The 22,501-nt window shown below is 38.9% G+C and overlaps 1 protein-coding gene across 4 annotated transcripts in view; it reads left to right on the top strand.

Moving 5' to 3' along the window:
- Positions 1 to 22,501, top strand: part of THOC2 (THO complex subunit 2) — a 63,978-nt gene that overhangs the window by 26,618 nt on the left and 14,859 nt on the right. For all 4 annotated transcript variants that reach the window (XR_015948649.1, XR_004692422.3, XM_088664498.1 and 1 more), the window contains exons 11-25: positions 6,040 to 6,212; positions 7,116 to 7,311; positions 9,596 to 9,637; positions 11,344 to 11,474; positions 11,578 to 11,679; positions 13,406 to 13,490; positions 14,219 to 14,312; positions 15,168 to 15,248; positions 15,961 to 16,057; positions 16,567 to 16,684; positions 18,473 to 18,652; positions 19,136 to 19,300; positions 19,556 to 19,831; positions 21,240 to 21,381; positions 22,248 to 22,405. Coding sequence is in view for 2 of the 4 variants with exons in the window: in XM_088664498.1 (XP_088520624.1) it covers positions 6,040 to 6,212; positions 7,116 to 7,311; positions 9,596 to 9,637; positions 11,344 to 11,474; positions 11,578 to 11,679; positions 13,406 to 13,490; positions 14,219 to 14,312; positions 15,168 to 15,248; positions 15,961 to 16,057; positions 16,567 to 16,684; positions 18,473 to 18,652; positions 19,136 to 19,300; positions 19,556 to 19,831; positions 21,240 to 21,381; positions 22,248 to 22,405 (2,040 nt within the window). In the remaining 2 variants the exon portion in view is untranslated. The remainder of the gene's footprint in view (positions 1 to 6,039; positions 6,213 to 7,115; positions 7,312 to 9,595; positions 9,638 to 11,343; positions 11,475 to 11,577; positions 11,680 to 13,405; positions 13,491 to 14,218; positions 14,313 to 15,167; positions 15,249 to 15,960; positions 16,058 to 16,566; positions 16,685 to 18,472; positions 18,653 to 19,135; positions 19,301 to 19,555; positions 19,832 to 21,239; positions 21,382 to 22,247; positions 22,406 to 22,501) is intronic.

Here is a 22,501-nt window from a genome sequence, read left to right as displayed (position 1 = left end):
ATTAATGATTTTATCATGTCCATATGAGTCTAGATTTGAGGCAATGTGAGATTGAACTATCTCTTTTTGGAAGAGTTCCATATATTTTTGGGCCTGAGTTGGAGATCATTTTATTCCTCTCACTTGTGCTGCAGCATTTAATCCTATATGTGTGGGATGTGTAACCGGGTGCCAATCCATTGAAAGTTTGGCAACCAACGGGAGGTGGTCACTCAGTTGGACATTTTCTATTTTAAAATAAAAAGGATTTGAAAGTAAGTCTTTAGAAACTATGAAATAATCTAGCGCACTGTTTGTAAATGCGCTCAGGTGGGTGAATTCACCGGGGATATCCGGAGGGCAGTTACCATTTAAAATGATTAAATTTAAACGAATTATCATTTGGTATAAAAGGACACCCGCTTCATTCACTCTGTTATCTTTTGACCGCCTCTGTACATAGAGGGATAGATCCAAATTTTGGTGGCCAGGAGTAACCCACCACTTAGCCTTACTTAATGCCTCCCAGTTTGCAGCCCTACGAGCATTAAAATCACCTCCCAGTGGTAAAGCAAGTGATGTGAAGGTTTCCATAGCAGCAGGGAGCAGCTTCACAAGGTCAGATTTCTCTGTCTGATGGCAAATTTCTCTCTACACTTGGAGACATCCTCCCAGTGACCATAGAGCTGCAGCTTTTTTAAAAAAAATAAATAATATATTTTTATTAAAGATTTTCTTGGTTTACAAAAGTATATATGCATTGCCTCTTTTTTCAGGTTGTAGTCTTTCTTACAGATCAGTTACATTTGTTATTAGAGCTTAGTGTTGAGTACAGTATAAGGTTGGAGAAGAAGAGAGGGGAGAGGAGGGGTGTATATTCTTTTGTATAGTGTGCCTGTGGGGTTTTGTGTCAGTGTCAACTGGGTAGGTTCTCTTTCTATTCGTATATTACATTTCCTTGGTAGTGAGAGGTATTGGGGGGAAGGGTGTGGTTGGCTGCAGTGGGATTTGTTTGCATTTTTGAGTGGGGAAGGACGTGTTGGGTCAGGTATGCCAGATTGATTTGTATGCTGTCGGTGGATTCTTGTCGTTGTCTTGTTGGGCTGTGTATGTGATAAAGGGGAGCCGTACTGGGGTGAAGGCATCCTTTTCTATTTGTCCTCATGTCAGTTTCAGCTTATTGATTAGCATTTCTAGTAAGGCTGTTTCCCATACAATTTGATACCATTGGTTCATGTTTAATCCTGACAGGTCCCTCCAGTGTCTGACTATGAGGCTTCTGGCTGCTGAGAGTAGGTGGGTTATAAGCTCTGTATAATGTGAGTGGTCATTATGATCTTGAAAGATGTTCAGTAGGGCCAGTTCTGGGGTGAGTTCTAATACCTGTTTAGTTATTTTGCATACCTCTTGTAGGACTGCTGTCCTGAAAGGTTGGATTTTAGGGCATTCCCACCACATGTGGAGGTGAGGCCTCTCCAGCATTTTGGTGAGGTTCCTGGGCGTATCAGCACCAGTTTTTGTGGTGTTAAGTATCACTTGTAGATGAGTTTGAGTGAGTTCCCTTCTTTTGGCTGATATGGACTTAAAAGGAGGTTTAGACCACATTCTAGTCCATTGGAAGGGGTTAATTTCATAGCCTATGTCGTGCTCACATTATTCTTTGAAGCAAAATAAAAAAATTCCTTCAGTAGCACCTTAAAGACCAACTAAGTTTATATTTTGGTATGAGCTTTCGTGTGCATGCACACTCATACCAAAATTCTTCTGAATTCAAAATTCAGAATTCAAAATTCAAAATTCAAAATTCTTCTGAAGAAGTGTGCATGCACACGAAAGCTCATACCAAAATAAAAACTTAGTTGGTCTTTAAGGTGCTACTGAAGGAATTTTTTTATTTTGCTTCGACTCAGACCAACACGGCTACCTACCTGTAATTATTCTTTGATTGTGTCAAGGAGTTTGTGGGATTTTGGAGCAGTATTTTGTATATTGTGGATGCCATCCCTTTATCATGTCCCTCTGCTGTCAGGAGAAGGTTTGTGAAGGTGGTCAAGGGCCTAGTGCTTGTTGATTTTACTGCTGAATTGTTTAAGAAAGCATGTAGTTGATGTATTAGCCAAGGTATTTGGATGTCCCCTAGTTTGTCTTGCATTTTTTTGTGTTGGTATGAGTTTGTTGCTTTTGTTGAAGACTTTTAGACAGTGTAGAGTCTTGGCATGCTAGGTTTTTATCTGAAGGCTTTGTACTGCTTGTTGGAATAGTGGGTGATAGGCCAGGAGGGTTAATGGTGATAGGAATGGGAACTCCACTTTTGGAGTTGGGTTGGGGGAATTCAGATTGGGAGGGTTTGGAATAAATAGGTTAGTTTTGGGAGGGTGATCATTTTGAACATGGCTATTTTGTCTGAGAGGGTGAAGTTGGTGGTGTTACATTTCCTCAAGTTTATGTTGATTTGTTATCACAGTGGCTTGTAATTGTGGAGGTATAGTTTGTTGAGGTTTCTGGTTATTGGAACCCCTAGGTACCTGAATTGAGTGCGGCCGTTTTTTATCCTTGTGATGTTGGAGAATTCCTTTTGGGTATGGGGGGTGTTGAAGCTCATAGCATCAGATTTTGCAAAGTTTAATCATAGTCTGACACCATTGCAAATGTGTCGAGTTCTTTAGATAGGGTGGTTGCTGTTTTATGGGGTCTGGTGATGTGACCATTAGGTTGTTTGCGAAGAACCCTAGTTTGTAGGTTTTACCTTTTATTTCCACACCCTGCTCAGAGTCGGATTGCTAAGGGTTCCAGGGCCAAGATGAATAGGAAGGGAGACAGTGGGTATCCTTGTTTTGTGGCTCTTTGGATTGCTATTGTATTGGAGTCCATATTCTGCATTTTGCTGAGGCTTGGGAGTAAATATGTTTGAGGGTTTGTAGGAAATTGGGGCCAAATTTCATGTTAGTTAATACTGCAGATATTTCCATTCTAAGCAATCGAAGGCTTAAGGATGTCTAGGGACACGATCATCAGTGGAAGTATGGTTGTTTTGCTGTGTTTCCTAATGGGGTCTGTTATGTTGCAACCAGGGAGAAAGCCTGCCTGGTCCGGGGCGATAAGTTTGGTAAGGAAGATTTTTAGGTGGTTAGCCAAGATTGATGTGAGTATCTTGTAGTCTTGGCTTATCAATGAGATTGGGTGGTATGATTCTACAGTGGTGCCTCGCTTAACAAATGCCCTGCTTAATGAAATTTCCGCTTAACGAAAGGATTTTTCGAGCGGCGGTTGCCTCGCTAGACAAATTCGTTTAATGAAAAATTCGTCTAGCGAATCGCGGTTTCCCATAGGAATGCATTGAAATTCAATTAATACGTTCCTATGGGCAAAAAAATAATCAATGCATTCCTATGGGATTCGCTAGACTAATTTTTTGTTATAAGAAAAGACCCGTGGAACGAATTAAATTCGTCTAGCGAGGCACCACTGTATTTTGAGACTACCTTTATGTGGTTTTGGGATAGAGACTATTTTATGATGTTACTAAATTGGTGAGTCATGTAAGGCATCCGGGGTTACCGATCTTTTTTTGTTTGTAGAATTCTGCTGTATATCCATCTGGCCTGGGGCTTTGTGTGGTTTCAGGTTTTTGAGTACCATCTCTATTTCCTCTGGGGTTATTGGGCTTTCCATGAATTATTGTTCCTCTGCAGTTAAAGGTTGGCGTGATCAGCCCTTTTAGGAATCTTCTAATTTCCTGTTCAGGTGGGTTGTGGGTGGTGTATAAATTGGTGTAAAATTCAGGAAATTCTGAGGTTATTTCTTTGGTGGAGGATGTTATATTACCTCCTTTTTAGTGACACAGTGTATTCTTGTTTTCAGTTAGTTTATCCTGCATCTGTTTGCTAATAGTCTGGAGTTCTTCCCTCCATATTCGTAAAAGCGTTGTTTAGAGTATGGAATGTTAATCATTGTTCTATTGATTTCTTGAGAGTCAATGTCCCTTCTATTTTGTACTATGAGTTTAAGGAATTTTATGGCTGTTTGATTGTAGTATGATGAGAGGGTCATAATGTCTTGTTCTAATTTACCAATTTTTGAAGTGGTTTGTTTTTTAAGGGATGCCTTCTCCTTTATACAGGTTCCTCAGTTGACCGCTTTCATTGTGTCCCAGAGGGGGGGAGTTGTTTTGTCGCCCACATCATTGTCCTTAAAGGAGTTTTAGAGTTTTCAAGAGGCTCTCAAGCTAGTTGGTTTGTGGTTGGGATGGGGTAGTTTGTGCTTCCTCTCCTATTTTGAGGGTAGCTTCTACTGGGGTGTGGTGTGGGATTTTAATGTTACCAATGTTGTTTCTACCAGGGGGATCAGGCCTTGTGAGAGCAGAATGCTCTCCAGTTTGGACATTGTGCCATGGCATCCAGATTAGAATGTGTGGCTGGAGTCTCCTGGGTTTTTTCTCCCCAGGCCTATGATTTTTTTAAAGCATTTTCAGTAGTTTGTAGGAATCCGAGGAAGGCTGCCCAGGGGGATTGCTTCCCCTTCGGAGAAGGAGAGGAATTATGTTTAGTGTTTTCTGGATGAATTCTAGTTGTTTTGTGTTTGGCTGTCTAGTACATATCCCTTTAGGAAAAAACGAATCTTCCTTTTTTGTCTTTCACCACTGTTGTGGCTTTAAAATTTAGGTTTCTACTGAGTATTATGGTTACTCAACGGGCCTTTTCTGAGTCAGGTGCCACCCATTGTTGAGTGGGATTCGCTCAGAAGTTTGATTCCTTTGGGTGGATTGTATGCTTCTTGTAGAAAAGCAATGTGTAGTTTCATGGTGTTTACATACGAGGTGATGCGTATATAAACACCATGAATTAAGAATTAAATTTTTTAAGGCTAACAGGATTGTCATTAAAAGAAGGAAAAGGAAGAGAAACAATATCTGCTATTGTGGAGGTGATTCAAGTTATAGCATGAGATAAGAGAAGAATATGAATGAATACACACACACACACACACACACACAATTGAGAATTGATGGGGATATATATGTATATGGATGTTTTTATTTGTATATTCAGAGGCGGTGCTCATAGGCTGGTGCTCGACTGGGGATGGGGCTCCCTGTTGCTCTTTGCTTTGTTTTCTGCTCAATTCTGGAGGCCTCCAGGCCCCTTATCTCTGCTGGGCCGGGTGCTCCTTGTCCCTGCGTGGTCGAGGCCAGGGTGAGGGGCTGTGGGTTCCACACGGCTTTCCTGGCTGTCAAGCCGGGCACACCTGCCACCCCCCCAGGTGTGGGGACCAGCTAGGCAGCGCAGTTGGCACTGGCAGTCCTCAGGAGCTCTGTGTGGCCATGATGCTCGCCATCTTGTCTCGCTGGAAGTCTGGTTGCGGTTTTAATTGATTAAAACTCATTCCTTTTTCATATGCTATTAATCAACTATGATTTCCTTTAAACAAGTGAGAGCCCTAATATTTCCCCCCAGTTACTATGTACGTAAGAGATGCAAATGTGCATAGAAATATAGATAGATACTTTATTGTCATTGTACTTTAAATAGTACAACGAAATTGAATGCCCTCCCTTAAAAACAAAACAAAAGCACAGTTACAGTCATACACATACACTTACTATTCTGTTACACTGTCTTTGTTTAAAATTGTGGCTTACAAAGTTTGTATCTGAAGAAGTGTGCATGCACACGAAAGCTCATACCAAAATAAAAACTTAGTTGGTCTTTAAGGTGCTACTGAAGGATTTTTTTTTATTTTACTTCGATCCAGACCAACACGGCTACCTACCTGTAACCAAAGTTTTTACAGTGTTGGAGGAGAAAGTCGCTTATGTTTCCTTTTCCTTTTGTGTTGCATATTAGCTCTGCTTCCCTTCTGAGGCAGGTTATTGTGCATATCTTGAAGGGCTCGGTTGAAGTTTTGCACATTTCACAGTAGTGCGGTAGTCTGCAAGTGTGGGTTAGTGAAGAGCAGTAGTTGGAAGATGGAGGATTGGTATGGTAGTTCTTCCTCTTACCATGGGAGGATAAAAACCTTTTTCTGCACTAAACAACCTTGCATGCCTGCTTATCTTTTCAGCCACCTGATAACCAGAAACTGGGCTTATTAGAAGCAATGTTAAAAATTGGTGACTGGCAACATGCACAAAACATTATGGACCAGATGCCTCCATTTTATGCAACTTCACACAAGCCTATTGCTGTTGCTCTTTGTCAGCTCCTTCATGTGATGATTGAACCTCTCTACCGAAGGTAAATAAATTGAATGGATGATATGTGCACTGAGAATATTTGTACAAGCTAACCATGCATAAGTCTGGCTGTGATTGATTGAAATGAGCTCTTAACCTTTGATTCATCTGCGGAGATGTTAGAAAATGATTATGAACTTACTAAAAGCTCACACATGGTGCCCAAAGCTAGGAGGCCAATGAGGCTGCTTGTTGTTTAGGGATGCCAAGTCTGAAAATGAAAACAAATGTACTAATACCTAGGTAGCCATTGTCTGTGTTAGGGCCTAGTTTCAAACTTTCTATTCTAATGTGTAAAGCTAAAAAAGGGGCAGGTGGATGGAAAGAGATCCAAAAGAAAGAAAGAAAATCCTGCACAGTCACTCTGTCCCTTAGTAGGCAACAATAGCAGTGTTGCTGAAAAGGTCTCAGCAGAAAAGCTTTTTCACAGTATGATTTTTTTGTTGCAATATTTTTGCTTGGTCTGGTGTTTTTTTAAAAAAATTAGTTCTATACCTGCACCTCTTGTGCTACATAGAAATTGTTTGCAGAAGTTGTTATCTGAATGTATATCCCTTTGCCTAATATTCACCAGGTCCTCTATTTTTGGGTTGGTTGTGCATTATGTGGAGTAAATCTGACAAGTGCACGGGTGTGGCAATTACAAGTAATGCACAGAAACTGTAGAAGAAAGTTCTTTGATATGTTTAAAGTGCATTGTATAAACTGTGGAAGAGCCATAGCTACTTTGCATGCAGAAGGACCCAGGTTCAATCCCTGGAATCACTGAATATCCCCTGTCTGACACCCTGGAGAGCTGCTACCAATCAGTGCCAGCAATACTGAGCTAGATGGACCAATGGTCTGGCTCGGTAAACAGCGATTTCCACTGTTCCTAACTGTAAAACCTGCCTCTTATTTACAGAGTTGGAGTACCCAAAGGTGCCAGAGGGACACCAATTCTTCCTTTGCAAAACAAAAGAGCACCCAAGCAAGTAGAAAGTTTTGAAGATTTAAGAAAGGAAGTGATCAACATGCTTTGTTACCTTGGCCCACATCTCTCTCATGACCCCATATTGTTTGCAAAAGTAGTGCGTCTTGGAAAAGCATTTATGAAAGAGGTTGGTAACCTTATAGTTAATAAACAAAATTTCCTAAAAACTGTTTCTGTGCCCTACAGAAGTGTATTTTGTAGCTTTGTACATATTTGCATGCATGTGTGGGAGACCAAAGAGTTCCTGAAAAGATTTTAAAAGGAAAATGTTGATAGCCTAATCTTGTCCCTATTTAAAGTGAATGGTGTTAGCGTTCTGAAAGTTGAATAACGATAGGAGAATAGATTCCTTATTAAACACAAATAAGAAACAATTACTTACAAACTTTATATGCTATTTTATAACGAAAGATTCCTTGGCAAACTTACAAGATAAAATTCAACTAGCTAAAGATTACTTGACAGTAGCATAGAAAGTAACAATAAAAAATGATGCAGCCTAAAAAACAAGAAGTGTAGAGTAAAATAGCAATAATTAAAACAGGATTTTAAAAAGTTCTCTGGAGAAGACGTCAGGATCTGAGTTGGCACATCCGGGAAGAGGTGATTTTGAACTGCCCTGAAGTCCTTTAGAGCCCTTCATTGCTTGGTTATTCTAGCATCAAACCTCAAAGATCCTGAAAAATAAAGGCAAGCCCAGATATGGAATGGAAGCTGGTGGAGATCACTAAGCTTCAGCATAATGTGTTTTTTAATGCCCAGTCCTAGTTAGTTCAGAGTATGGCAGCAGGATTGTGAGCTGAAGTGTCCATACTATTTTAAAGAAGGCCTCATATACAACATATTGAAGTAATCCAAATTGAGAGGATATCAGAGCTTGGGTTTGAAACGCAGCTATACATGTTCAGGTTTTTCAGATTTGGACAGCAAATTATGATTTGCTACAAAGAAAATGACTGGAAGTTTTTAATTGCCATGTGCAAGGAAGGGGGGGCTTGGAGAAGGGACCTTACTAACCAGAGGCCCAGACTGGCCCTCCTCTAGTAATGCTGAAATGTATAATGTTGGCAACTCTGCTCTAAAAACTTCAGTGGATGTTTGGGATACAGGAAGTTTGCTACCAAGATGTCTGTAAGTCTTGTAACACTTAATGTAATTTGTGAGTAATGCACACTTCCAGTGTTTTAAAATGCTATTTCCGACAAGACTAAAAAAAACATAAACAGGTACCAAAATGAAGCTTTTATGCCATCTGGATTTTGGAGTCTTTCTTTAGGATTATGTTGTAAGAAGTTGTGTGTACAAATAATGTACTGTTGCCAATCAATTGAGAGAAAATTATAACCCTTTTCTTACAGAAAAGTGCCCTGTATAATTTCCTTGTTAAACAGCTGAATATATTCACAGTAGTTTCCATGAAAAGTACAGTGAAATTTGTCTTCTAACACTTGCAGGTTTTTAAGCATCTGTTAACTACTTGGATAAGCACTTGTACATCTAAATCCTTGTCAGTTTTTGTCAAATTTTGTCTCTGTAAATATCACTTGCCTGGCACAATATATTTTGCAGAAAGCATCCAGCATACTGATGAGAAATGGTCCCGCCCCCCCAAAATAGTAAAATGTCCGAAGTGTGCAATTGCAAACAAGTTAAGCACAGTTCAAGGTGACAAGGCTGCAGTTCACACATTGGCCCAACCATTGTTTAAGAGTAGATGAACCTCTCCTTTGATGTGCTTCCACGAAAAGGAGATTGGAAGCATCTGTTCCTGGATTAAACTACTGTAATCAGAGTTTGCTTGTTTTGTCAAAACTGCAGGCTCTGGTTATTTTAAACTATATTTTTAACAACAACAAGAAGTCATGTATTAAATTACAGTTTGATCCTAGTTTGTGTCAACAGACCATACTTAAAGTAAATAACCATAGGCTAATTTATAATGATTAATTGAAAACAGAAAGGAGATTCTAATTTTCTTGCTCTCTTGTCAGAGGGAAGGAGGGAATTCACAAACCCAAGGCCCATTTATGTAACTCTAAACTGGTTTAGTATTAAGCCCAACTTGGCTATTGGCTTCGAAAGGGAGGGAAAGATACTTACAAGAGCGTCCAGACACTTGTGGTTGTTCACACGCCGGAGAGCTGCTACAGACAGTTGTGGCTGGAGCAGCAACATTCCCCTCCTGTGTTCAGCAGTAAAGAGAGCAGCTCCTTACTTACTATTCACCATATTCAGTACCCTACTTTCTCTTCAGCAGCAGAGGACCAATGAATCCAATGCTGCAGGCCTCGCTCTAAGTCAGCTGATTCCTGTACTTGGGAAGGGGGAATAACCTGACTTGCTCAAGATTGTGTCTTTGATATGAAACCATTGCATTTTAGTAGTATTTGATTGTTCGTTGTTGTTTTTAGCACCAAGCAGATACAGGCAAGCAAGAGGATAAAGAGAAAATGGTGAGGAGTTTTAAAATGTATTCTTGATTCCCCCCCCTCCAATCTTGATTGTAAGTGTGGCTGAAATGACCACCATATATCTGGATAGTCTTATGTAATGTGGCTTAAAGGTGGAACAGCTATAATAAAAGCTGCAACTCAGTGTTGATCCTGTTGCATGCCACTCTAGCTGTCTTGGAAGGCCAAGGAAGGTTACAGAAGCTTTGAATATGTTTTACTTCTTTGTTTCTATAATAATAATAATGATGATAATAATAATGATAATAATAATACTTTAATTGTTGTATTAACATTTTTAATATTGTAAGATACTTTAGACAGGCTTCACCCTGAAGTGTGGCATATTAATATTTCAAAGTAAGCAAGAGGCACAATGCTTCTAAAGCGTCTCTAGCTTCCAGGGCTCAAGTGTACTGTTGAAGACTCAAACACTTGCCTGGCCTCAAATGTGCTTTGAGATGTTCACATACAATGTTCATTCATTTCAGTGCAGAAAGTTTTCAGAGCTTGTGTTATTAGAGCAGTTCACCAACAGGGTGAGGGGAAGTGAGAGGATGTTATACAGGTGAAACTCGGAAAATTAGAATATCGTTGAAAAGTGCATTTATTTCAGTAATGCAATTTAATATTTTTTACTTTTGTTTTAATTTTTAAAAATGCTTTCTTTTGGAAATTCCACAGTAATAAAACAAATAGTTACAATAATACAAAAATAAACAAAAGTAAACATCGCTATTACATTTCATTAATTACATTCCATTTATAATTGATCCTCCTAAAGACAAATAATTACAATTACAACAAAGGCTTGACATATCTTGCTTTGCATGTCATGCATCTATCTCATATACAGTGGTACCTCTACTTATGAATTTAATGTGTTCCGAACACACATTTGTAAGTTGAAAAAATTTGTAAGTCAAACCCCATAGGAATGCATTGGGAGAAAAAATTCGTAAGTCGAAGCAACCCTATCTAAAAATTCATAAGTAGAAAAAATCCTATCTAAACCGCATCCAAGATGGCGGACAGAGCTCCATTTGTAAGTAGAAAAATTTGTAAGTAGAGGTACCACTGTATTGGTTTCATCTTTTAAGTTGCTTTACTGAAATAAATGCACCTTTCAATGTTATTCTAATTTTCCGAGTTTCATCTGTATATGCACCAGCATTTCTTGACGCCCCCCCGCTCTTCCCCAATGTCTATTCCTATTGTACATCATATGTCATAGCTGTCAAATACTGCTGCCTGAATAGAAAAAGCAGGTGATGTCAACTAGGACAAATGTGTTCTGATTTAGTAGTGCCTAGTAAGACTGGTGTACCTTTTCCCTTGGAATAATGGGACTGTAGACACTTAACACCTGTTTTTTTAAAAATAAAACCAGATGACCTCACTGTTGCCACAGTGACTTCATTAATTTTTGCTTTCTTCACAAGTCTAGTGGGAAGGTTTTGTTTCCTTCACAAGTCTAGTGGGAAGGTTGCATAGAAATGTACTGTACAGCAGCTTCTGTATATTGTTATATTTTAATGGTTTAAAGCCATGTTGTCTTTTAAATTCAAAAATACATAACAGAAAACTGACAGAATTTAATCCTTTAAAAAATGTAACACTAGTAGCCATAGACTTTGCTTCATAAAGTTGTAGAATGTCTACCCTTTGATTTTGCCTTCAAATAAGATAACTCATTTCCTTTCCTTCAGGAGTTATTATTCAGCTGTTTGCTGAGTATTACCGACCAGGTTTTGCTTCCTTCTCTTTCTTTGATGGATTGTAACGCATGCATGTCTGAGGAACTCTGGGGGATGTTTAAAACATTTCCATACCAGTATCGGTAAGTAATTACCTGTAAAAACTATATGGCATCTGAATTTCTTCATCAAATTATCTAAGAGAGGCATTAAATATATATATTGATTTCTTGGAACTTCCTATAGGTATCGCCTCTATGGACAGTGGAAGAATGAAACATACAATAGTCACCCACTACTGGTGAGAGTTAAAGCTCAGACAATTGACCGCGCCAAATACATTATGAAGTAAGTTATGTTGAAACTTGTTTCCTCCTGGGGAATGTTGATGAGGCTATAGAACAAATTGTAGCAGGGCAGTGAGTCCCATCGGGTTCCATGAAGCTGGCTCCCACAGTTAGTATCCTTAGGATTGCAGCCCTAAGTATTGGATTGAAATGTTACCTGCTACTGTATTACCAAGTAATACCGTGTTTAAATGAAACTTCCTAAAATGTAATTTATATTTAACAAAAAATATTGCCTTAACTTAGAAAGCTGACAAGACTTCTACAATTTAATGTTAAATCAGTTTCAGTTTCATAAGATGGTTAGATAAATTACTGTACATGAAGAAGCTTCCATTTACAGAAAGAGAATTACATTCATGAAACGGGTCATTTCACGAACACAGCTCCCTTTTCATGAATGGAAGAGCGTAATTATCCCATCCCATAAGGAAATGTGATGGCAAGGACCCTGGGTACAGGTGGTTACCATAGGAGTAGTAGGTGTGTCAGAAAATTTGGCTATTTTAAATAATGCCAGCTTAAATGATAAAATGAATATACACTAGCTTTACAACCTTGTTGAATCCAGGGTGGATTTGATTTAAATCAAACTTGATTTAAATCACGATTTAAATCACAAGTCACTAAGGCTTGATTTAAATCATAGTTTTCTACATAAAGACTAATTCTTGCTGGTATAACTTTAATATGCAAGTAGATGAAGATTTTTAGAATAACAACTTTTCATATTAGTTTTTTATCCCCAGTTTAATAGGTTAATCATTCATATTTGGACAACTTTACATCATTACCTTAATAATAACAATTTAAATAGATTTATTCAACTGAAACAATAACATTACAGCATATGTTATTTGCTTAAACAAACATCCATGTTTGTTAACTAATTTGGCTAAACAAAAACAATATATATATATTTTAAGAAACTTAGACTGTCAGCCCAGCCTACACATGGAAAACTTAAATACTGCCCACTCCAAACAATCAGAAAAATATTGTTTCTATTCTATTCACTGAATAGAATTCTATTCATTGTTTCGGTATTCATAGGTTTGTAGAACAATAGGATTAAGGTCTTTTTCTCAACTCTGTTCATGTTATAACATTTTTGCTGTGAAGAAGAGGCATGTGATCTCTGTTGAGTCAAATTCAGTTTTGAGAACTGCAAAAGTAAACCAAGCATCTGTGATAATATCTTGTAGGCAGAGAAACTGCCCAATAATCTTACAAAAACCTCTGGAAGAGCATGACATTGTGAATGGATTAATGGAATTTATTTAACCAAAAAATTAAACATATACAACCTTATTCTACATAATTAAAAAACTAATCTTTATTTCATGATGGAACAACCTTTGGATGGTAATATATTTTCCTCAAAAAGCATTTTATTTTAAAAAATCCAATTTAAATCAAAAAAATCGATTTAAATAAAAAAATGATTTTTTTTAAAAAAAGCATTGCTTTTTATCCACCCTGGTTGAATCTTTTCTGCCCAAGAGCGTTAATTCATTACAGTTTGCCTATTTGTATTTTATATCCTCTCTTCCAAGCTGAATACAGAAATCATATGTGAAAGTCGCCTGTAACATGAGTTTTCTCTGGGGGAATTGGGAAGGTTTATCTGCATTTACAGGAAAATAGATTAATCTAAAGCTGTGACTAGAAAAATGTGAATATAAGACTGCAAAGAGAGGAACTAAAATGTGAATGTACTCTTGTAGGCGTTTAACCAAGGAAAACGTAAAGCCATCTGGAAGACAAATAGGAAAACTGAGCCACAGCAACCCAACCATTTTATTTGATTATGTATGTTGCAAGATAAGTATTGACTACTTTTGCTTTTGTAGTAGCCCCATTCAAGTTACCTTATTCTGAAAAACAAGTTGAATATTTTAAAATGTGTTTGAAAATGTGGCGGGGGGAGACATGGTTGAAGTATATAGTATTATGCATGGTGTGGAGAAAATGGATAGGTTTCCTCCTTTAAAATGCTAGAAATTGAGGCATTCCAGTAAAGCTGTGTTGTCAGGCCAGGTAAAAAGGTGCTTCTTTAAAGACATTATATTTACTACCACAATATGTAACAATGGCTGTCAACCTGGATGAATTTAAAAGGGAGTGGGACAAATTCATGGCAGATGAGGCTGTAAATGCCTACTTGCTGCGATGGCTTTGCTCTGCTTCCACTTTTGGAGGCTGTATGCTCATGAATACTAGTTGTGGGGAATTATAAGTGAGGAGAGTGCTGTTGTGCTTAGGTTCTGCTGTGAGATTCCCCTAGGCATCCAATTGCTCACTTTGAGAAAAGGAAGCTGGAATAGAAGGGCTATTGGGTTAATCCAGCAGGGCTTTTCTCATATATTACGTTGGGAAAAGTGCACACATTAACTAAGTAATACAGATGTGTGCATGAAGTGTCATTATTTACTTGTTTTTTCTTCAGACTGAAAACCATAGCAGTAGTTTCTTTAAGATTTTTTAAGGACTTCTGGCTTCTTCTTACACTTGGGAAACTCATTTTTGCTCTTTTTCAGATTTTGTCTCAGATACAGAAGTATGATAATTTAATCACCCCAGTTGTCGACTCACTGAAATACCTCACTTCATTGAACTATGATGTCTTGGCATGTATCCTTTTGCTAACTTTCTAGAACTGCTAGTTACCCAATAGTTATATCTTACACTAGTTTTTTTTACTGCTCTAATGAGAATCATTGCCTCAGCTGAGCAAGCACCTTTGTTGGACAGGGGGGCTTCTTAAACAGCTCAGTTGAGCAAGTTGCTTTCTAGCCAGAGGAAAGTTCCTGGCCTGTGCCTGCTCTGTGGTTTGCTGCCCTCTGCAGGAGGCAGGGGAGTGCTGAGACAAAAGCATCCTCTGGCTTTGAGTGGTTTACCATCTGGGCAAATACTTTGAACGGGTTATCACTTGTGAATTTAAAGCTGGTTTTCAACAATCTATCACCATATTGCCCAGGCCTACTCCTAGCACGAATTGAATAATTGAAACCTTTTTTTTTTAAAAAAAAACAAACCCGTCCCGCCATTGTAGCACAATGGTAGTAATCCTTTATCATATTTTGTAAATTTCTAAATATTCAGATTCATGAACTGCTGTTAATGTAATTAAGAGCCAAGCCGTATTTGACTGCTCATTTGGCTATGTCTCATATATTTAGGGAGTTGTAGCTTTTGACAGAAGAGGGATAAATACTCCTAAGGGTTCTTTGCTTTATCCTGTTTGAGTTGTGGTTAAAGGTGTGTGAGAAAAAGGAATTTATGAGGGAACAAGAACTAAAAACACTTTGGAACCACAGAGAGATATTCCTGAAGTGTTCATCATTTTAGGTTTCTGCTATGATATCACAGGTAGTAGTGTATGTCAGGTGTCTCAAAATATTGTTAAATTTACAAAGCAAAATAATTAAATGCTTAATCATGTAATTGTTATGTTTGGGGAAGAATTCCTCCTTAACCTCAGCAAAGATTGCATAATTGAAGCACTGGCTAATCCTGAGAAGGAGAGGATGAAACACGATGACACCACAATCTCCAGTTGGCTTCAAAGTTAGTACTTGGGTTTTATTTATTTATTTTAAATCAGAATTGCGGTCCTCTTGTTACTTAGCATCTGCTAACGTGTTTAATTCATTAATTAAAACATTTGTATCTTGCCTTTCTATTTTAAAAAAATCCATGTTGTGGCTAATGGTTGTTAAAGTGTGTGTGTGTGCACGTGTGCACGCACACACAAATCAAGGGGGAACAGCATTTTAAAAAACCCAACCACACAGCAAATGTATTCCAGAGCCATCTGGAATACAATTTTGAAATAACTACAGGGAAAAAATAGTGCTTCAGCCTCCTGTCTGAAAATCAACAAGTCTCTAGGTTGGGAGTTCCATAGGCCTTGAGTAGCACCTAATACAATTCAGAAAGAGCAGGAATGTAGAAGAGAGAGCCTCCAAGGACCTCCGTTGTTGGCAACAGCTTGGGAGCCACTTGCCTGTAAATTCACTGCACTTGAATAAAAATTGGAGCCAGGAAACGTATGGTTGCAGACATGATTCGTTAAGTACAGGAAGAGGGGGCAGGAGGGAGGGACCAGGTGGAACGTCATTTGCACACCAAGAAGTGTGAAAAACAGGTTCTAAGGATAACTTGCTTTTGATGCATGAGAAATAGTCTATTGATATGACGTTACTGAATGTGCATGACATAGGAAAGCTTATATTTCAATGACAGTAATTCAAGTTCGTTTTCCTCCCATCTATTTTAGGTTTAGCTAGCTTCTGTGGTGCTGTTTTTCGAAAATACCCTATAGAACTAGCTGGTCTACTTCAGTATGTGGCAAACCAGCTAAAGGCTGGGAAAAGGTAAGTAGATCATGGTTACTTTAGATCTCAAAAATATTCCAGTTTGGTAGTTTTTGTTGCCCTCATTGGAGTGTTTTAATATATTTTTAATAAGTTGTGTTTAATATAATTTTGCAAACTTTAAGATTTACGAAAATCCTTGGATTTAAAATATACTAAGACATAAACAGTTGGGTAATTTGCACCCGAACAGCTAGGTTACATTCACATCTCCCAGGGAAATTGCAGAGAGTGCCTACTACATTACAAAGCTGCATTGAAGTGCTCATGCATACAGTCTGCTGTTCATGTTGCTGTTACAACACCTTGACATTGATGCACTTGGATTGGAGACAAAGTAGTTTGTGCTTCATGTGCAAGTAATTTCAGAAAGATATTGTAATGGGCTCTTAGACCTTTCACAATACTTTCAATAGAGTTCAAGAGCAGTGGTTTTACCTGCCTATGTTTCACTCTTTCTCTCTTCCCCCCGCCCCCTCGCCCATTTTTGTTCTCATTCTTTTCCATAGCTTTGACCTGCTTATTTTGAAAGAGGTGGTACAAAAAATGGCTGGAATAGAAATCACTGAAGAGATGACAATGGACCAGCTAGAGGCCATGACTGGTGGAGAGCAGCTGAAAGCAGAGGTGTGTTTGAAGCTAGAAAGAAAAGAAAAATAGATGTCCCAAAAATACATACATAGTAGCTTAGGACATTTCACCTGCTGTACAGTCGTATCTTGGAAGTCGAACGGAATCCGTTCCGGAAGTCTGTTCAACTTCCAAAATGTTTGGAAACCAAAGCGCGGCTTCGCCAATCAGAAGCCCCATTTGACGTTCGGCTTCCAAAAATAGTTTGCAAACCAGAACACTCACTTCTGGGTTTGCAGCATTTGGGAACCAAAACGTTCAATAACTCAGATGTTCGAAAACCAAGGTACGACTGTATTTATTTTTTAAGGTAGATGAATAATTGATATACCTCTGAAAGGTATATTAATACAATAACAACTATGGAAATAATTTTCGTAGCAATCTAGAGCAGCGTGTTCACGTGCCTGATCTACATGTAACACTTCAGATTCTTAGCAGCAGTTAAACAGGAATGTTTAGCAGGATTATTCCTCTTCTGTCACACAGAAATTTCTCACTGCTGGCCTTAAGCATTCTTAACTGGTACCATCTTTAAATATGGTTAGCTCTTTGTTTTAAATTAAATTAATTATTACTTTACTGGGGCTCAAGTACCTGTTTACTTGGCTCAGCCCACCGCCACAAAGCTCCTCTGCCCCTTACACCTCACCAAACCTCCACAGCATGCTACTGCTGTAAGCCCATCTCACTCGCCCACTCCACTTGCCCACACAGCTCCTGTCATTCAGTTCACAAACCCAGCTCACTTTCCTACTTCAAACCAAAGCTGCAATCCCAGCTTGCTTGGCCGCCACCTTGCTTCCTTGCTCGCCCCACCAACTGCCTGTCCAATGCTTCACCCACCCTGGAGCATGTGTAGCCCGTCACCAGTATAACGATGGACTGGTTTAAATATGGCATAGAGAGAGAAAACAACACAAAATCACAAATAAACAATGCATTGTTCAGTTACCTGTTTTAACATTTGCTTCTTACCAAAGCAATAAACAAGGGTGTTGCTGCTAACCAGGGATTCAAAGCCTGCCTTCAAATGTGTTGTGAAATCCTGGCTAGCAGTGAACTTTCCTGTTTGCCTCAACGGTGGTTAAGATTGGTATTTGGACCATTGTATAGCATAGGAAAGGAGGAGAAGCACATGTTAACGTGGCCTTCCAGTTTCAGAACACGCAAGTGCTGCTATCAGAATGCTCATCTGCAGATCAGTTATCCAAACATAAAGAATTAAGCCCAAGCCTCAAGTGCATGGCTGATTGAGATACCCAAGCAGCCAGACTTTGCCCACTACTTGACTTGTTTGTGCATTTTTGGTCAGAAACCATGGAAGAGAGGGAGGTGTGAAGAGAGATTGAAACAAAGCAGTTTTTTTCTTTGTCTCACTTTTGCTGGTTGGCTGCTGGTCTTCTTTTAGGAAGAAACCATGGCGGGAGTGGGGAGAGAGATCGAATAGAAATATTCGAAATCATCAGCTCGTTATGTAATTGCTTGGAATGCATTGTGTTTGGAAAGCAGGGCCTTCGTATACTGGCATGTAGACCCCCAAAGGTTGCCCAAGAGGGTTTGTTACCCTCAGCCTGAAAAAGCTTCTCATCCCCATATCCTACTGCAAGCCAGGAAATGTCAAATTATTCCAAGCATGCTAGGGAATTGGAGAGGAAGAAACTTTCTAACTCAAGGTTTCCTGAAGGCTATTTACTGACAGGGTTTGGTGCTGTACACCTTAATTTACATCTTCTGCTGTTTTTCTCAGTTTAGGTATCTTAACTGCATTTCTTCTTTGGGCAGGGTGGATATTTTGGGCAGATCAGAAACACTAAAAAATCTTCTCAGAGATTAAAAGATGCACTTTTGGACCATGATCTTGCCCTTCCACTGTGCCTTCTCATGGCTCAACAGAGAAATGGAGTGATATTTCAAGAAGGAGGGGAGAAACATTTGAAGTTGGTGGGAAAGCTCTATGATCAGGCAAGTAAAATGATCACATTTGTGTTTGTTTTAAACAAACCTCCATGGAAATGCCATGTATACTGCATTCAGAAAACTGAATTTATATTTTGTGGTATAGATGTTTGTTTTATTTGTGTTTAAAAGATGGAAAACTAAGTAGCTTCAGTCATGGCAATCCCTTACCATCCATAATGCTGTCAAATTGTTTGACAATATTCCACTTGCCTGCACAGCTTCTGTAAGTTCCGTTTCAGGTGTGATCTTGTACTGCTACAGACTACAGATTTAGTTGACTGTATGGTATTGTCATATCTGAAGTTGCCTTGAGTATTAATAAGAAATACATAGTTTGTTATGTACTGAGGAACAATTTCTCATTAGTATTATTGTATGTTTATTGCAAAAAGTGATTTTCCAGCTATTTTCTTGATATTTAAAAAGTTAACATATTTATATCTCGTTGAAAAGTCTGATCTAATACTTCTCTATTTTTCTATTCAGTGCCATGATACTCTGGTACAATTCGGTGGATTTTTAGCATCCAATTTAAGCACAGATGATTATATTAAGCGAGTGCCTTCTATTGATGTTCTCTGTAATGACTTCCACACCCCTCATGATGCTGCATTTTTCCTTTCACGGCCTATGTATGCACATCACATTTCAGTAAGTACACATGTTCAGTTAGCTTGCAGTCTGTATATCCAGAACACAGTTGTATTGAAAATTAAACCTGTCATTCCACTAAGGGACCTTGCTGAGATTGAAAGCACTCTTCATTCAGTGACTGGGTTTAAAATCTAGCTGACTTAATTTCTTGGACTTTGTTTTGTATTTAAATCTAATAGAGTTAATAAAAAAGGTATTTTGTTTTCTATTTGAGAAATGGATATTTGAGTGCTCGTGTCTTCTTTTTATTAGTCAAAATATGATGAATTGAAAAAGGCTGAGAAAGGGAACAAACAGCAGCAGAAAGTTCACAAATACATTACAGCGTGTGAGCTTGTGATGGCCCCTGTTCATGACTCTGTGATCTCCCTGCACATCCCAAAGGTGTGGGATGATATCAGTCCACAGTTCTATGCTACGTTCTGGTCACTGACAATGTATGACCTTGCTGTGCCACATAGTAGCTACGAACGGGAAGTCAACAAACTCAAAGTCCAGATGAAAGCTATTGATGACAATCCGGAAATGGTATGTATCATTTTAAATGTATGTTTGCTTGCCGTTTTTAAGAATCTTATCAGTTCATGAAAATCTTTGATCAAGAACAATTGACAGCATTGGATAATAGGTTTTTAAAAAAAGCAATTGCATTTTCTGCTCTGAGGTTTTTAGTTACCTTGCTCATCTCCCATAATAATAATAATAATAATAATCCATACAATTCTGCCTGAGCACTGCAATTCTGGGGCCACTCTAGACCTTTCCACCATTGAGCTATACAGTGACTGGAGACTAGCACTATTTTCAGTTGTAGTGCCTGGAATAGCTTCCCAAGAGAGGTACATCTGATCTGTTGTTGCTCAGCTCCCCCACCCCAAGTGGGTTTTCCAATGAGATTTTCCTTGCATGATGGCTGTAATTTGTTTAAGGATTTGTTATTTTATTATTGCTTAGATAACAATAAGCCTCTTTGAATTTTCTTTTATGCGAAGGTAGGATATATACTGTAGGAATGGATGAAAAAGGTTATACAGTCGTACCTTGGTTCTCAAACAGAATCCAAAAACGTTCTAAAACCAAGACACGTCTTCCAATTGGCTGCAGGAGCTTCCTGCACTCAATCCAAAAAAACATTTGCAAACCGGAGCATTCACTTCCCGGTTTGTAGTGTTTGGGAGCCAAAACATTCGAGTTGCAAGGCGTTCGACAACCAAGGCACGACTGTATTAGCTTTTCAATAGCATTGAATTGCTTTACAAGGATCTGTTAGCAGTAGAATAACGGCAGAGTAATATGGTATGTAGGTTTTCAAGGAGTGCCAGTGTTGGTCATAACCCAGCAGATGTTGGTCCCGTGCAGCTCCTAGCCATTTAAATGGACCTTGCATAGGAGACTATCAAACCCTGGTGATTTGTGTTGATATAGTTTGTGGAACATGTTTTACACCTTAATAAGCCAGCTCTTCATGAAAGACCAGTTTTGAATCTATCCAAGTGGTCAGACATAGCACTACAGGACAGTATAAGGTAAAGGTAAAGGACCCCTGACAATTAAGTCTAGTTGCGAACGACTCTGGGGTTGCGGCGCTCAACTCGCTTTACTGGCCGAGGGAACTGGCGTTTGTCCACAGACAGTTTTTCCAGGTCATGTGGCCAGCATGACTAAGCCACTTCTGGAGAAACCAGAGCAGCGCATGGAAACGCTGTTTACCTTCCCACCGCAGTGGTATCTGTTTATCTACTTGCACATTGACGTGCTTTTGAACTGCTAGGTTGGCAGGAGCTGGGACTGCGCAATGGGAGCTCACCCCAACGCGGGGATTCAAACATCCGACCTTCTGATCGGCAAGCCCTAGGTCCAGTGATTTAGACCACAGCGCCACCCGCAGGATGGTATGCACACTATCAAATCTAAACACGCCGTTTCTTTTTCATAGCCTCTAAACAAAAAGAAAAAAGAAAAAGAACGCTGTACAGCTCTTCAGGACAAGCTTCTTGAAGAGGAAAAGAAACAGCTAGAGCATGTGCAAAGAGTACTGCAGAGACTTAAGCTGGAAAAGGATAATTGGCTTCTTGCAAGTAAGTAGGATAGACCTTTTCATCACCAGCCACTTACACAGAATTGCAGCATCTATGTAAATGGTTCGTTAAATATTTGTAAATGAGTGACTGTTCATTCTTACTTTTTTGTAATGAATATAAAATTCATTACTTGAATGCAGACCCAAAAGTTGGCAGAGTTTTGGCACTTTGGGTGGCAGTTTCTCTTACTTGTAAACAGATCTTAGGGCAATTGCAGATCTAATGCCGATGCAATCATAATTACGCCCAAGATATTGAGTACCAGCCTTGCAACTTTTGCCCTTCCTATAGCACATTCTCTCATTCTGTGTTAAATGGGTATAAGATCCCTCTTTGCGGCACACTTCAACCTGTCTTCAGTAAGTAGGTTTAGGCTTAACTGTCTTATCACTGGCACCCATTTATCTCTTAGCTGTTTTTCAAGATTGGGGAGGGGGGATTTCAATTGGGGAGAAGATAGATACAGTGTTACCTCTACTTACGAATAACTCTACTTACGAATGTTTCTACTTATGAACGGAGCTCCGTCCGCCATCTTGGATGCGGTTTAGATAGGATTTTTTTTAGATAGGGTTGCTTCGACTTACGAATTTTTTCTCCCAATGCATTCCTATGGGATTCGACTTACAATTTTTTCGACTTACGAATGTGCGTTTGGAACGCATTAAATTCGTAAGTAGGGGTACCATTGTACCTGGTTGAGGGCTACCTATCTCAATAAGGACACATTGTGCACCCAAGTACTCCCACTTTATTTCTTCCCTTTATCAGTAAGTTTAAATGCCTTTTTGTGCACGGTGCATGTGTCAAATTTACTACTGAAGATTAGATGGTGATATAATGACCTCTTTTTTATTTATTAGAGTCCACCAAAAATGAGACTATAACAAAATTTCTGCAGTTGTGTATATTTCCTCGGTGTATATTTTCTGCCATTGATGCTGTTTACTGTGCTCGCTTTGTGGAACTGGTGCATCAACAGAAAACACCAAACTTTTCAACACTTCTTTGTTATGACAGAGTAAGTAGCTCTTGTTCATTATTCTGATTCTTTTAGTAGTGACGAACCCTTTCCGTCAAGGAAGGAAAGACACACTAGCTGAAAGATGTATTTCTC

The sequence above is a fragment of the Zootoca vivipara genome, chromosome Z2, assembly GCF_965207765.1.
Source record: "Zootoca vivipara chromosome Z2, rZooViv2.hap1.1, whole genome shotgun sequence".
Classification (NCBI taxonomy): domain Eukaryota; kingdom Metazoa; phylum Chordata; class Lepidosauria; order Squamata; family Lacertidae; genus Zootoca; species Zootoca vivipara.
This window is presented reverse-complemented; position numbering and strand designations above follow the sequence as displayed.